Source organism: Aotus nancymaae, unplaced genomic scaffold (assembly GCF_030222135.1).
Source record: "Aotus nancymaae isolate 86718 unplaced genomic scaffold, 86718_ANA_hifiasm-v0.15.2.pri h1tg000006l, whole genome shotgun sequence".
NCBI lineage: Eukaryota > Metazoa > Chordata > Mammalia > Primates > Aotidae > Aotus > Aotus nancymaae.
Genome location: NW_026988417.1, coordinates 51,299,694 through 51,316,887, shown reverse-complemented (window position 1 = coordinate 51,316,887; position 17,194 = coordinate 51,299,694). Strand labels below are relative to the sequence as shown.

Sequence of the window (17,194 nt, the reverse complement as noted above, 5' to 3'; positions counted from 1 at the left end):
AATTTAAGGAATATCATCGTACAGCTGATGCTGTGGTTTCACATGTTATTTTATATAGTATTCACAGTAACTCAAGTGAAATTGCAATACGACTTTAAGAGTCAGTGGGGCTCAGGACCACTGACATCTCTTAAGTAACAGAGCTGGAGTTTGAATCTGCCCAGGATAATTTCCTCCTTAACATCTTAAAATCATTTCTGGGCTTTGCTTTCAGTGATCTCTGTAAACTTGTAATCTTGGACTATTCATATAATCTCTCTGGGCTGAGCCAGACCCCATAGCTTCGGTACCTTTCATGTACATAACACTAAAATTTAAATCTTTAAAATGTTCCTTATCCTCTGAGGGATTTCTTAAATGCTTATCTTTTCTTAAGACCAGAACCAAGCCAAATGATTTTAGATTATTCTAACATAAGGGGTGCTGTGCATTAGATTTTTAGTTCTGTTTTGTTTTGTTTTGAGACAGTGTCACTCTGTTGCCCAGGCTGGAGGGCAGAGGTTGCATGATCTCAGTTCACTGCAACCTCTGCCTTCCAGGTTCAAGTGATTCTTGTGCCTCAGCCTCCTGAGTAGCTGGGACCACAGAAGCATACCACCATGTTTGGCTGATTTTTTTTTGTTTTTTCAGTACAGATGGGGTTTTGCCATGTTGGCCAGGCTCTTCTCAAACTTCTGACCTCAGGTGATCTTCTTGCCTTGGCCTCCCAAAGTGTTGAGATTAAAGGCATGAGCCACTGCACCTAGCAGGTGCTGTGCATTTGAATTACAGACTCAAAAACTGCATACAAAACAAAAAGCTCTATTCTAAGACATTTTAGCAGAGAAATCACAGATCTTTCTCTGGCTCTCCTGTTTTAACTACTCACTCAATCTTTTTTGGTAAATGATTCACATATTTCAGTCACATTTCTCTCTTTATACTTCATCCCTATTTTTTTCAAAACACACACACGCGCACGTGCGCACGCTATTCTTCGGCACTGAACTATTCCAACATGTTTTCAGAGGCTGAGTGAATCAATTCCCAAGATGTTCTCTGTCTACATTTTACTTCCATCACTTCATATCAAGAACCTCCCCAAATCCAGAATCTCAGCCAACTGTCATTGGCTTAATAGGAATAGTTCATCTCTTGAAGAAGAACAGTAAAAGATTGATGGCAGCTGGTAATGTGCTTATAGATAAAGACAGCAATAACAACTTTAAGTGCTGAGGTGGTTTAATATGAACATCATAAGGCTTCACAATCCACTATACATCACTTATTCATAGATTTCAAGAAAGTCTTACCCCATCTAGCACCTGCAGCTCTCTGGACAATTTTTCTGCAAAGGCTTCTGCGTTTGAGATTGCATATTCACAGCCTTCCATCATTATTTCAATATCCTGTTCTTCTCTTGCATTTAACTCTTGGTATTCATCTACTACTTCTTCATCACCTCCTGTCACACTCTGATTTTCTCCACTTGGAACAGATTCTTAAAGAGGGTAAAAATTCAAAGTAAAATAGTCAAAAAAGTAACACGATACATATAGCCAGGTATAGTTATAAGCACAGGTCACATTTAGTGGCTGAAAAAGAGGAAAGAATGATTCAAACTATATGAAAAATATCAAACTTTATTTTTATAAATAATTTCATATGTTAATGAAATAAAGTCCTAAATAAATAAAATAAAATAAAATAAATAAATAAAAAGCATGCAGTCTAATGCACTGACTTACAAATGTTAAAACAGGCTTTCACCACAATTCCCCAAAATACAATTAAGCTAAAATGCACAAGCGAAACACAAAAAAAGGTGGAAACAAACCTACGCATTTTTTCATACCTGATGTGGCTGTTGCTCTAACAAAACAACGACTATGAGTTCGGTACAGACAAAAACAATTTGCTTTCCTTTTTTCCCAGGTGGAATTTTTCTTCTGTTACTTTTGTTATTTTCATCTTTGGTATGTATATTTTTGCCAAATAATTTTTAATTAAAATGAAAAATGCGGGGCCGGGCGCGGTGGCTCAAGCCTGTAATCCCAGCACTTTGGGAGGCCGAGGCGGGTGGATCCCGAGGTCAAGAGATCGAGACCATCCTGGTCAACATGGTGAAACCCCGTCTCTACTAAAAATACAAAAAATTAGCTGGGCACGGTGGCGCGTGCCTGTAATCCCAGCTACTCAGGAGGCTGAGGCAGGAGAATTGCCTGAACCCAGGAGGCGGAGGTTGCGGTGAGCCGAGATCGCGCCATTGCACTCCAGCCTGGGTAACAAGAGCGAAACTCCGTCTCAAATAAAAAAAAAAAAAAAAAAAAAAAAAATGAAAAATGCATCTACAATCCATAATTTATTTTGGTCATCAGAATATTAACTGAATTTTCCATTTCTTTGTTTTAAAAATTTCACATGCATTGATAATATTTCTAAAGATGAGTTACTCAATAACTCTAATGTAAGAGCAACAACAACATGGCTGCTTCAAATTATAAAAAGTTAAACAGGCTTCATGCTTTATAGCAAAAGACCAAGAGGTCAAATCTGAAATACTTTCCAGATAAATGTTTGAGTTCTCTCCCTCTCTCTCTCTTTTTTTTTTTTTTTTTTTTTTTTTTTGAGGAAACACACCAGCATGTGAGCATTGTATACAAAACTTGAGGTTAGGAGCAATAAAATGAAAGAAATCATTTTCAACTCCTAAGATATCTTACCATTCTAAATAAAGATAAAGTTAGTGATTTCACAGACTTAATGGAGCATGATTTAAATCACAAACTCTGTATGCTTTTAGTATTCATTATTTTATAGGAAAATGAATATTTACATTCAGCATGACTTGAAATATGTTCATTTGTCCCAGAACAAAAACCAGCTAATTTGAAGTAACAAAAGATTTGCTCTTAAGAATGAAAATAATTTAGGCAGATTGAGATAACATCCCAGAAAAAAAGAAGACTAAAATGTTTGGTACGGGCAATTACAGATTTCAGTATATAAGTTCTTCAGAGAGGTATTATCGAGCTCCTTACCCTTTCAATGAGTCCATTTAGTTTATTGCGAAAATGTTAAACTGTCATGTGTGACCGCTTATTAGCCACTAGGGGGCAGGGACTGCCCAAATCATTCTGAACAGGTCCTTACACAAGTCGACTTAAATATTTTACATGATTATAATTAACTGCTTCAGAAGTATTTTCTAATGAAATGTCCTCTGAAAGCCAATAACAAATACTATCATCAATTTTATTACTATGTGGATTTTTAAAATAAATTTGTCCCGGTACATAATTTCATAAAATATACAACCAATGGTACATAACAATGGCAACTAATAAAAACATACGGAATAGAAGAAGAAAAGGTGTTACGCACCTTCTGCAACTTTAGGCAGTTCTGGAGAGTAAAAAGGTATGAAAAAAGCAGAGGAAAGTAAGCAAAGAATATTAGCTGGGTAGAGAAGTAAACAGGCTTAAGTTTTAAAAATACTACCCATATCTCAGTTGAACTTCATGTTAAATTAAAGTTCAAAAGACATCAAAATCAACTACAAAGTGGAAAGATCCATAAGAAGCTAAATTTCCAGTGTTTATTTTTTCTTATTCACTTTCTGATAGTGACTACAAATATATTTATCTTTCTATTTTCTCTTAAGTCTTTTAAGAAACAGTACTAACTAACCCTTAGAGAAACCTGGGAAACTAATCATTTCCTGGGGATTATATTTAGAGCAGTTGTGACTCATGCATTTAGTCTAGTTACATTACTCAAGGCCCGAAAAAGCTTTACCCAGACACACCCTCACAAAGGATTAGTCACAAAATACGGTTAGAAAGGACAAGATTGAGGCAAGTAAAAAAATCACACAAAATAACAGTTCAAGCTGGCATTTAAGGATCAAATCAAAGATTTTTTTTTCCTTAAAGCTGGTTCAAGTAAAAGAATGAATAAAAAGGCCAAACAAAAACTTCATTCTACTTCAACTGCTGAAAAGTCCTCTTTTAAAAACCTTATTCTGCTGAGAAGCCCCATTATTTAACTTACACATTCAACTGTCAACAATAAAAACTACCAAGTTGCTACTGCTAGCATTTATAATTAAAATAGTCTTACTTGGTTATGAACTCTTAAATGGAGGTGGTAATAATTTTTTATTTGTTTTTAACATCACCCAAAACTTAGAGACATTTATTTTTTTAACAGGAATTAATGGCTGTGATTTCAAGGCCCATGAAACAAATTTGTAGACATAAATAAAGCTATTCCCTGAACTCCACTAAACCAAAGCAAGAGTTACTGATGTATTGCAAGTAATTTTCAAAATGAGATCCTTAAGGATCTTCTCAGTATTCTTAAATTTGATCTCAATTAGGGTTAATGTTTATGAACATGAACATGTCTATACTCTTGTTTTATGCGCTGAAAAATTAAATGCCTTTTTTTAAAGTGAGCTATTTCACTTTCAAAAACAGTAATACTGTTCTCACTGATTTTGGTAATATTTCTTAATGAGGCAGATCCAGGTAGGGTATATATTTTTTTATATGAATGTCCTGAAATATACTGGCTTAAAATCATCTTATGCAATAAATAACAACTGGAAATGCATTAATATTTGAAGACAGAACAGCAAGCTTGTGAATCACTGAGTCACTGACTCATCAGAATGTTCAACCCTGAAATGGTAAAAAAATAAAAGCCATTCAAAGCAAATTAAACCACAATTTAAGGCATAAAAAGTTAACATACATTTCTTGAAGATCACTCCCTTAATACACTCAATTACCAACATGTTGGGGACTAATGTTGGTGAGATGGCAACCCTGGGGGCTCCTACATAAGACTAGCACTACTGGTACCTGACAGATGTGACTTGTGTGCCAGCGTCAAGCATCAAGCTTAAAACCAGTAGCAGTCTTACTAATTACTAAGTGCTGTCTTACAATGTTTATATCTTTAAAAAGAAATTTTAAAAGCAGAAAATCTCATTCTATATTTTCAAAAATTAAACGGTAGAGTTTTTATCTTGTAACACAACATGATGTATAGTAAGATTCTTGAAGATATACTGATTAAAAATATTCTAATAAACTCCATGCCTAAGGATTTTATCCTAAATAACATAATAATAGCTAATATTTACTAAGCATTTACTATGTAACGGGCATTGTTCTTACTATGTTTATACATTAAGTAATTTAATCCTCATAACAACCCTATGAGGTAGATACTATTATTATCTTTAGCTCTGAGATAAGAGAAACTGAAACATAGAGAATAAGTATCAATGCAAAGTCATACAGCTAGTTAGTTGCAAAGCCAGGATTTGACCCCAAGGAGTCTGACTCCAGAGCTATGTTCTTTATCACTACACCTACACTCTGTACAAAAATACTGCTATAAGGATACTTATCCCAGAGCTGTTTAAAAGAAGCAAAGACTGGAAAATAAAAAATAAATGATTAGATAAATTATGGTATATCCATATAATGGAATACTATGGTACTATTAAAAATAATGTTGGGGTAAGTATTCAATAACATGAAAAATGTTCATGATACATTATATAAAAATTATGTTAGAAAGCATAATGTAAATTTCTTTATCTTAAAAAGGTATTTATGCATAGGAAAAAGACTAGAAGACTATCTAACAAAGTGCTAACCGTAGTTATCTCCGAAGAGTAAGTGATTTTCATTTATTTAACATAATGTATTAATAGTCTACAATGAACAAGCATAATTTCTGCAATGAGAAAAAATATTTTAAAATTCTTTTACAATAAGGTAATTCAGTATTCTAATTAATCTGAATGATGTCAAATTATATATTCACCTGAAGATATACTTGATTTTATATATACATTTTTATTTAACTTTACCTTCCAAAAGCTGTGAGCTAACATTGACAAAATCAATTTTCTTCCGGAGATATCGCTGATTCAATTTCCAAATGCAAGAAATAAATGCATTCTTTTCAGCAGTGCTGCTGGCAACCCATTTATATATTTTTTCAAAGTGTAAATCAAATTCAGGATTTTCCTAAAATAAAAATATACGAAATATATTATTTTTGATCATATCCTTTTTCATTGTTAATGCAGAATCTACATTAAAAAAAGGAATTTATGCTGTTTTTGGAAAATAAAGATGATTAAAAATCAGCTAAGCAACTAGAAGAGAAGGGTTTGGAGAATTCGATTTGTAGCAAAAAGTTTGTTTACCACCCCAAAGAAGCTGGATGAAAAAATAACATACGGTTGTGGTCATTTTCTTCCTACGCCCTTTAGGTCTATGAGCAGAAGCATGGGATGTATTAATGGCTTTGTGGCTTAGCTTCCTTATCAGTAAGATGACAATGGTCTCTAGCTTGGACGTGGACCGAATTTTTCTTTTTAAATTGCCTATAGAGTTTTAGAGTTACACATTTTCTTTAATAATGTACTACTACTTGAAACTGTAATTGGACACTAACTCCCTAATAGGGACTATATCTTCTAATTATAAAACTTGAGAAAAATGCAGTGTATATCCTGGTATACTTTCTAAGAACAATTGAGGTGAAAAGCAGAGATTGCTCCTAATTATTTTCTATTTTGAAAATAAGGAATGATTAAAGATGTCTCAAAAGCTAAAAGCGCTGCTGGGCCTTAAAGTTTTTTATTTTTTTTGAGACAGGCTCTCACTCAGTTGCTCAGGTCACAGAGCAGTGGTGCAATCACAGTTCACTGCAGCCTTGACCTCCTGGGCTCAGGCAATCCTCCCACCTCAGCCTCCTGAGTAGCTGGGCCCACAGGCACACATCAGCATGTCTAATTTTTAAAATTTTTTATAGAGACAAGGTCTCCCATGTTACTCAGCTGATCCTTCTGCTTCGGCCTCCCAAAGTGCTGGCATTACAGGCATGAGCCCCTGTGCCTGGCCTTAAGTTCTTTCATGTGATAAAGAAGCTCAACCAATCTGAGAGAATTACACTATACTTTCTACAAGTCTCTTAAGCCATGTTACAGCAATAATCCACACCAGGCTAATACTTCTGCCTTGAATGAATAGAACTACTTGACTATTATTTTTAAAAATAGGCTGGGCTTGGTGGCTCATGCCTGTAATCCTAGCACTTTGGGAGGCTGAGGTGGGCAGATGGCTTGAGCCCAGGAATTTGAGACCAGCCTGGGCAACGTGGAAAAACCCTGTCTCTACAAAGAATACAAAAATTAGCCGGGTGTGGTGGCCTGTACCTGTAGTCCCAGCTACTTGGGAGGCTGAGGTGGGCAGATGGCTTGAGCCTGGAAGGTGGAGATTGCTCCACTGCACTTCAGCCTCAGCAACAGAGTGAGACCCCATCTCAAAACAAAGAAACAAACAAGCAAACAAACAAACTTATGGACATATACTTTTCTTTACATCCAAGGAATTAAAAAATACGCTCAAATATTCTTAATGTTCTAAAAGAATATTAACATATTTGATTCATTTAAACTGTTATTTGGGGGAAATATAAATACATTAAAGGTAAGGGAAGTTATATCACACTTTTACTGTGAAGAATTGGAATATCTTAGGAATCAGCACGTGATCTTTGGTACAACATCATATTACAGCAGTATGGAACGGCTAATTAGTTCAACTTATAGCTTAATAAACAGAATTGAAGCATCAAAAATTAAAAACCTGCCTTTACAACGAAAAGGTAATTGCATTATTATCCAAAAAGTACAGTAAGAGTATTGGCAACTAATATGAAACTTGATGGGAAATAATCTCTTCCCTGGGAATATTTCCCATAATACCATAAAAGAAGCTGAGTGCTCCAGTGGCAACACTCACACAAATCAATGTGTGATACTAAATGGCTAACGCTAAGTTATGTATAAAAATTTTATGTTTTCTATCCATATATAGCGTATACACACCAAGGTGCCTACATAAAATGCAAAAAAAAAAAAATCCATTAAGCAACTCAGCAAGAGGCATCAGCTGTGAGAATGCATTCAAATAAGCATTCAGCAATGCTACTGAATTATGCAAGTCAACAGGGTTACAAAGTGCAGAACTACCGAAGGGAAAAATGCTTTTAATAAAGGTGCAGCTTTAAAGTGTTATTTCTTAAACAGAAACCAACCAGAAAAGTTTCTACTCTTGATCCCTCTCCATGGTAACAAAAATTACTTATTAAAGTGGTTTTTAAACATCCTCTTATAATTTTCCTTCCAATTTCCATTCCTCTAAATTTCTGTCAAACCTGGTTTCTACATTTCACATTTTTCTAAACACTGGGTGCTCCTTAGGGATAAAGGGCCAGTATGTTTAAAATACTTAAAGAAAAGGCATGTTCTGCATTTGGAAGAAAACTGAATTATACAGATATGCAGGGCTCTCCTCAAATTGTTCTGACTTCACTTTTTTTTTTTACACCCAACTACCTGTCATTTTGTCCTGATTTTTGATCCTTGGAGGTTTATACCAAAGTAAGCATAAACCCAGAATTTAATCTTATCAGACTGCTTTACACAGGCAGTTTTTTGTTTTTGTTGTTTTTACTTTGCCTTTTTAGTAAACGTATGAGATTTGTAGAGTTAACGAGCACCTGCAGTTTCACTAGTGTAAGCCTTGCTATTATATTAGTCCTATCGACAGTACAAGTAGTTGTGGTACAAAGTATTCCCTAGTGCTCTGGAGGTGGGTTTGGGCTGCAGAGGAAGATGAGGGGCAGAGAGAGGGTGAGGAGGAGGAAGCACCTAATTTAACCAAAGGAGGCCAACTTGACTGCTTTGAAAAAAGGGTATGCTCTGAAAAGCCCTGAACTGTCAGAAAGTTGTGACCTTTAATGTGATTATCACATTATTCAACTTTGTTGGAGTTTGAGTGTGGTTTATGTATAAGGTATAAGATTTATATCTTTATAGATCTTATTCTCAAATAAGTTATGTAACTCACTATCACTTCTTTTTTTTTTTTTTTTTTTTGAGCCACAAACATCTAAGCCCTCATGAAGACTAAGAAAGGCTCACTTTGGTTACATGCTTTTGATTAAAACAAAACAAAACAAAAAACAAACAAAACCTCATGACACACCACTTTAAAATCCATACTATGTATACATTTTATACAAATTAGGCTTAATCTAAACACAGAAATGTGGAGAGTCAAGGTTATATTGCTCGAGCTTATGTAGCTTGTGCACAAACACAATTGTAGCTTAAAGCAAAAAATCATAAAACAAACATATACATTAATTTGTTTTTAGATCATCTTAGAATATGTAATACCATGTTATAAAATGCAAGATGCTTTCTGAACACAGGCGGACTAAGAAAAACCTACTTTGATAGCATCTTTGGCATCTACCACAGCAAGATCTCGAAGGGCCCAAGCGATCTGCCTTTTGTAGAAATCTCCCTTATCGGATTTCTTGACTTTGACCACCTTCACCTGCACAGGGCGTTCAGTTGTCACTGTTGAGTAGAACACACACTTTTGTTATAAATATTACTCCTTTTACTCATTCTTCATTCACTCATTACGAGTATAGCTTTCAGGTGCCTAGTAGCTGATACTAAAAGAGTGTAATACTTTATAACAAGTGCTATGACTGAGGGAAGCACAGAATCCTAATAGAAGCATCTACGTCAGACTAGAGGGTCGGAGGTAGATTCCTTGAGAAATAAAGGAATGATATATTAATATTAAATTAATTCCAACCAGTTTTAAGGAAGAGTATGAGATAAAATTCTAAAGAATGATTGACATATGTAAAGCCCGTGAGAGGCTTGAAAGAGTAAAATACCATTTCAAAGAGCAACAATATATTTATACATAAAGGTCTTACTATGTTGCCAGGCTTGTCTTAATTAAACTCCTGGGCTCAAGTGATAAGCCCGACTCAGCCTCCCTAAGTGCTGGAATTACAGGCATGAATCACTGCTCCTGGCCTAAGAATTTCTTTATAGCAATGCAAGAATGGCCTAATACAGATACATTATGATTGAGTTAGGTTATTCCAAAAAGTCAATTTATCTTTTGAAAAACAAAGTACAATTATATACTACACTAACAAGGGAGAAAATTTTATAATAATACCAATGATATGAAATAAGCATTTGATAAAATTCAACACCCATTCATGATTTTTTAAAAAAGTGTAAGAAACCAGGAATAGAAGGGAACTTACTTAACACCGCAAAGGATAGCTGTAAAAACCCTATACCAAATATCATGCTTAAAAATGTAGTCATTCTCTTTGAGATGGAGACTGTATTGATAGTCCTAACTAGTAAACTAAACAAACAAAAATAAATAAAAGATACAAAAACTATAAAGGAAGGAAGAAAAATATCACTACTTTCAAAGAGCCTAAAAATAATTAGAAATAAGAAAGTTTGACAAGATTGACAGACATCCATATAAAACACCAATAATGCATTGTAGAATTTAACAATATATGATTTTAAAATGTATTAATGTTAATAAGAGCTATTATTTATGACTATCAAATAAAATCTAAGAATAAATCAATACCCGGGAATAAATCCAACAATATACATGCCAAACGTTTAGAGAAAATGATGAAACTTATAAAAAGTTATAAAATACCTAGATAAATGGAGAAATGTGCCATGTTCATGGCACAAAGATTCAATAAAATAAAAACGCAAGTTATCTCCAAATTGAACTATAGGTTCGAAACAATTCCAATCAAAATCCCAACAAAGTCTGAAACTTGAAAAGTTGTTTCTAAAATTTAGGTGGAGTATAAAATAAAAACAAAACAAAAATAAGATATAAGATGACACCCAGAAACACACACACACCATGACAGATGTTAACACAGGTGAACTAAGACTGAAATGTAAAAAGCAAAATTATAAAACTTTTAGAATTTAGGAAAATATTTTTATGACCACACAACAGATACCTGGGAAAGATCTCTTAAGACACCAAAAGGTAGGGTCATAAAGGATTAATTAATTTCATTTAGTTTAAATTATACATTTCATTAAAAGGTATCATAAAAAGTGAAAAAAAGACAAGCCACTAACTGGGATGCATACAACCAACAAAAGATTGATACCCAGATTATAAAAGAACTTGTACAAATCAGTAAAAGGACAAGCAACACAATAGAAAAATGAGCAAAAGCCTTAAATATGTAAATTTCATAGAGAATGAAATGACTAAGAAATTCATGAAAAGATGCTCAATCTCATCATTATAGGGAAATACAATTTAAAACCACAATGAGATACTATTTTACTGCCACCAGATGGGCAACAATTAACAGCCTGTCAAAACCAAGTGTTGGCTAGGAATTTGTTGACCCAATAATTTTTCCAATTGTAGAGACAATGGGGATATTCAAAACAAAGAGGAAATATCTCCTAAATAATAAAAGGATATAAAACAAGTACTCTTTCTTACTAAATACCCACCTGTGGCACATAAAAAACAGTTCTTTTTCTTTTTTCCTGCTTTGCAGACATTCACAATGCTCAGCAGACGTTCATCATTTGGTGTAAAAATGTCTCTTTGTAATGCATGCTTGATTGCTGTCATCTTTTTTCAGCTGAAAAATTCAAGAGTATAGATATTTAGCTCATTCTCAACATCACTGCACCTTATACTTTTGAACTTTTGACTTGAAAATGATTTTTGGTTAACAAGCCTAGGGAAAATGATTTAATATATTAATACACCTAAATCATAAAAATATAAAGCTGTAAGTTTGGAAATAAAATTAGAGAACCAGTATTATTGACTATAAAATGTTTGGGGCCGGGCGCGGTGGCTCAAGCCTGTAATCCCAGCACTTTGGGAGGCCGAGGCGGGTGGATCACGAGGTCAAGAGATCGAGACCATCTTGGTCAACATGGTGAAACCCCGTCTCTACTAATACAAAAAATTAGCTGGGCACGGTGGCGCGTGCCTGTAATCCCAGCTACTCAGGAGGCTGAGGCAGGAGAATTGCCTGAACCCAGGAGGCGGAGATTGCAGTGAGCCGAGATCGCGCCATTGCGCTCCAGCCTGAGTATCAAGAGCGAAACTCCGTCTCAAAAAAAAAAAAAAAAAAAAAAAAAAAAAAATGTTTGGAAATGCTCACTGAGTATGTATACACACACACACACATACACACACTCACACACACACAAGATTTAAGAAAAAACTCTTCAAACCCATGCTCAATCTTTAAATACAGTTTTCTACATAAAGAACTCTTACAACTCAACACCAGAAAGACAAATAACCCAATTAAAACTTGGATAAAAGACCTGAATAGACATTTCTCCGAAGATACACAAATGGCCAATAAGCACATCAAAAGATGCTTAACACCACTGGCCACTAAGGAAATGCAAATCAAAACCACAATGAGGTACCAACCACTTTACACCCACAAGGATGTTAAAATAAAAACGATAGAAAATAACAAGTGTTGGTGAAGATGAGAGGAAACAGAACTCTCCTACATTGCTGGTGGGATTGTAAAATGGTGCAGCCGCTTTGGCAAAAAGCTAGGTGGATCCTCATTAAGTTAAACATGGGTTACCTTATAATCCAACAATTCCACTCCCAGGAGAATCGAAAACATACGTCCATGCAAAAATTTGTACATGAGTGTTCATGGCAGCACTATTTGCAATAGCGAAAAAACAGAAATAATGGAAATATGCATCACATGATATATAAGCAAAATGTGGTATATCCACACAATCGATTATTATTCGGCTGCAAAAAAAAAAAAAAAAAGGAAATGAAATAATGAAATATGCTACAAAGTTGATGAATCTTGAAAACATTATGCTAAGTGAAAGGAGCCAGACACAAAAGACCACATATTGTATGATTCCATTGATATGAAATATCCAGAATAGGAAAATCCATAGATACAGAAATGTAAGTGGTTTTCAGGAGCTGGAGGGGAAGGTGAAAGAAGGAAAGGAGGAGTGATTGCAAATGGGTATGGAGTTTCTTTTTGGGGGTTATGACAATGTCTTTCAACTAGATAGTAATGATGGATGTACACCTTTGTGAATATGCTAAAAATTACTGAATTATATAATTGAAAAGGGTGAATTTTATGATATGTGATCTCAATAAAACTGTTACAAAAATAGGTTTCTACTTATCTCCCTTTTCTCATCTAACTCAGCATCTTTTCAAACATCAAGTTAAAATATTTCTTAATCTCTTTTTTCAAATACATATTTGTGTGGATATCTATTACTATTTTCCAATGCAAATGTGTAGTATTTCACACATGTGAGCTTGCCTAGGACACTAACTTTTAAAATACTATTTCTTTCTATGGTAAAATGAGGAAATTATGATTTTAAATAAATGATTTACAACACATTTTTATAGCACAATGACAATTTTGTAAATTAAGTCTTTCCAATATTTTACTCAATCTGTACAATTTCTATCTCTGCTCCAATTCCAAAAAATTGCTTTTCTCATACAATTCACATCTTCCCACTTCCACTTCATCTCAGCCTCTAGTCTTTTGACATTCTCCTCCTTTCTGTTCCCTTAAGCTGGCCTCTCAAAGTTTACTTCTTTTCCAAACTTGCCTGGAGACAGTGCTCATTTTCCTATACCTAAACTATCTCCTACAATTATTTCACCCTGTTAGTAGACCAGCTGATCTTGCTTTTATCAATTTCCATAAACTGTATTTTTTCTTCACTTCTCTAGATGCCACTTTAAAAAGCCACATATTTGCCTGGTGCAGTGCCTCACGTCTGTAATCCCAGCACTTTGGGAGGCCAAGGTGGGCGGGTCACCTGAGGTTGGGAGTTCAGACCAGCCTGACCAACATGAAGAAATCCTGTCTCTACTAAAAATACAAAAATAGCCGGGTGTGGTGGCTCACGCTGAGGCAGAAGTATCAGCCTCCTGAGAGGCAGAGGTTGCAGTGACCCGAGATCGCACCATTGCACTCCAGCCTGGACAACAAGAGCAAAACTCTGACTCAAAAAAAAAAAAAAAAAAAAAGCCACGTATCCATGCTCATTGCATGCAGTACAAATATCTACATCTGGTGAAAGCTAGACTTTCAATGCTGCTCAGCAATTAATCTCTCATTTGATGAATCATTTCCTATTCCCCACAACTATTGTTGCAAATCCTTATTACTCTTCTTCAGTCCCTAACTCCAGTGTTAGCCTCCTTCCTCTCCGCAAATAACTTAACAACCTACCATGCAGAGAATATAGAAATACAATTCTCCCCAACTGCTTTCTTCTCCATCTCTCTACACCTTCACCCATCCTAACCTCTTTTTGGTCTATTATAGTGTCCATGCTGTTAATCCCTTAATATATTGTAGGGCCTAGATACTCTATTTCTTCCCAAGCCCAAGCCCCATTGTACACTGGCCAGTCTACTTTTCTATCTCTGGGCTTTTGTTCATGCAATTTTCTTTTCTTAGAATTCTCTTCTCCCTGGGAAATTAAAATTCATCCCTCAAGAATGTGCTAAAATGTCATCTCTTCTGTAAAGTAGCCCCTCCCTGCCACCGCCCCACACAAAGAATATTTTCTACTTCTCTAACATTTCCCATCTACTCTAATAAAACAGCATTTATGAACTGTATTTACTAGCTAGTTGTATTTTATCCCCTATTCAAAGTAGGACCATGTCTTAATCATCTTTGTATTCCTAGAAGTTGGCAAATTAGGCATTTGGTAAATGCTTATATTAACTGACATGACAGCTATAGCTCCTCCAAGATTCCCCCTTTCCAACTTTCACACCTATAAGCAAATGTCCAGGTTCAAAATCCACCATATTTGATTCCCTCTTCTGTTGTCAACATGAAATCTGCTACCACACTCTGATTTTCCCCCATCTACATGTAATTTATTCCTTTCTTTTCCCACTGCAAATACACTAACTCAGGTTCCTATCAATTTTATTTAACCCTACAAAATCTGGTTATCTCTCTGCATGGCCCACAACCCTAAACAACAACAAAATAATCTTAAAGACAGTTTGTATTACGTCATGCTCTTACTCAACATTTTCCTAATGTTCTCAAAAACAAACCTTCCACCCTAAGCACTCTGTTCATTTTGGATGTCAAATCTTTACTTTGGTACTTTCCATGTAAGGAATATCCTCTCCACCCTATCCAAACCCTAATTACACTTCATGATTTACATGAAGTTGATTCAATGAAGATCTTAATCCAAATTGATCTCTCCTCTAAATTTCTACAGCACTTACTGCATTTGCTAAACAAATCAAGCATTTACTGTCTAATGGGCTCATTAAATCACAAGCCTCTGTATCTCAAGAATTCTCTTAAGGAGAAAGAAGGGAGGAATGTTCATAATAGTTTTGTGTTTAGTGGATACTTATATCTCTTCAGGTAATTAGAACTGAATAGTAAAAACTGGTCAAATGAATGACTAATACGGACCGACGTTTACCCATACTCCTGCTCTGGCTATAAGCAACAACTGAATTGTACAGTAAGTGGCGAAACAAGAGAGGACTGGGCATACCTCATAAAGAAGTTAGGCATAATGAAAAGCAGTATGTGACTCTTCATTCAGCAAATACTGATGCTTATTAGGTGCTAGACACTACTCTGGGTTACAGTGGTCAACATGACAGACATGTTCATGAAGACCTGAGGCCGCGTGCTTCTATGGCATTTACACCCTGCAAGTCGAGTGATTAACTTCAGTCTTTTCAGTACTTTTCAGCAAGTCAGTAAATAAATCCCTAGAAGTCCTCTAAAATTATTTTCCAGGTCTGAGAACCCATGTCTGACCACGTTCCAAAGGCAGCCGGCCACTGTTTACTCTGTACTGGTTGTTTCCTTAAACTCAGTTGGACGACCACACTGTGTGACAAATAGCTGGTCAGTGTGAGTGCCCGTGTGCATTGGGTCCTGTATGCTGCTGAGACATATTAGTGCATGAAGTATTGTCATCTAGAAGATAAAACTGTGCACGAAAATAGAGTAATGCACTTAAGAGATTTGGGGGGCAGGGAGAAATGTGGATTTGGACAAAGGGGAAGGCACTGTCACGCTCCCCTTTACTGGCACGCCGAAGAGCGTACGATCAGGGCCATTTTGCACAAATAAAATCTGGTTCCGATGGGCGGAACCGTAATGGGGCCCGTGAAGACTGCCCTCCCAGCTCCGCATTCTCCTAGACCCGAGGACAAGGGGCTAGAGAATGCTCTGACCAGACTTTGCGTCTTACCGGGACAAACGGGGAAAGGAAGATCAGAGGGAGCGGTGCCAGACCCCGGGCGTGGAGACAGCAGCGGGACTGAGGAGCCGCCTTAGACCCTGGTGCCCGTCTGTCAGCTCGTCTGTCCGCCGCCGCCGGGACCACCGGGCAGCCGCGGCCAAAGGCTTACCGCAAGACCGGACCGAGCTCGGCTGTGCCGAGGCGGGTCTTTCAAAACGGTGACCGGATGAGGGCCACGAGGATGTGCCCCTAAATAAAGCCTTGAACGGGAAGTGGCCGTTCCCCCAACACTTCCTATATCCGGGCACGTGACAACCTCCGCGCCGGAAGTTGGCCCCGTAGAGAAGGAAGAAGAAGCGAATGGGGGGAAAAAAGGAGTGGCCAATAGACGCGGAGGGGCGGGGCGCCAGCCGGCTAAGCAAGGACTCACTGGAGGGGCGTGTCAGGGAAGGGCAGGGGCGGGGCCTTCGTGGCACAGAAACTGACGTGGGAGTTGGGGATTTTATATTGTGTAGTATTTATTTTCTCTAAAAGAGTTATTTATTTAGATATTTGCAGCAATTCATTTAAGAAGAAATTCGATTAAATGTTTTCCTTTTTTCATATGTAAAGCTCTATTAACTCTAGATCTTTGCTTCTTAAACTTTGGAGAACTTAAATAAGTTAAATCAGAATCTCTACTGGTGGGATCCAGACATCAGTATTTTAACATGGTCCCAGATGATTCTCATATACATCTATAGTCAAGAACCATTGTTCTCATGACCTTGATACTCAAAGTGTGGTCCGTGGACCAGCTGCTTGGGCATAATCTGGGGTCTTTTAGGAAATGCAGCCTCTCTGGCTCATGCCAGATCTACTGAATCAGAATCTGCATTTTAACAAGATGATGCTTATGCATGTTTAAGTTTGGGAGGCATAAACGATGCCAATATTGTTGGTTGCGAGGTAGGTGTCTTATTTATTCCATATTCCTGGCACCTTTTTCTGCACTAGACA

General features: G+C 36.4%; 1 protein-coding gene across 12 annotated transcripts in view; it reads right to left on the bottom strand.

Annotated features, from left to right (window-relative positions):
- The window catches only part of EXOC1 (exocyst complex component 1), a 58,126-nt gene extending 41,612 nt beyond the window's left edge, over positions 1–16,514 (bottom strand). The window contains exons 1-6 of one of the 12 annotated variants that reach the window (XR_010339020.1): positions 16,205–16,486; positions 11,417–11,550; positions 9,312–9,442; positions 5,870–6,029; positions 3,364–3,384; positions 1,293–1,480 (exon numbers count right to left, since the gene is read on the bottom strand). Coding sequence is in view for 11 of the 12 variants with exons in the window: in XM_021670344.2 (XP_021526019.2) it covers positions 1,293–1,480; positions 3,364–3,384; positions 5,870–6,029; positions 9,312–9,442; positions 11,417–11,540 (624 nt within the window). In the remaining variant the exon portion in view is untranslated. Of the gene's footprint in view, positions 1–1,292; positions 1,481–3,363; positions 3,385–5,869; positions 6,030–9,311; positions 9,443–11,416; positions 11,551–12,531; positions 12,629–16,204 lie in introns of those variants that run through there. The other 11 variants (XM_021670344.2, XM_021670351.2, XM_021670350.2 and 8 more) reach the window with 11 other exon arrangements.
- Between the last annotated feature and the right edge of the window lie 680 nt (positions 16,515–17,194).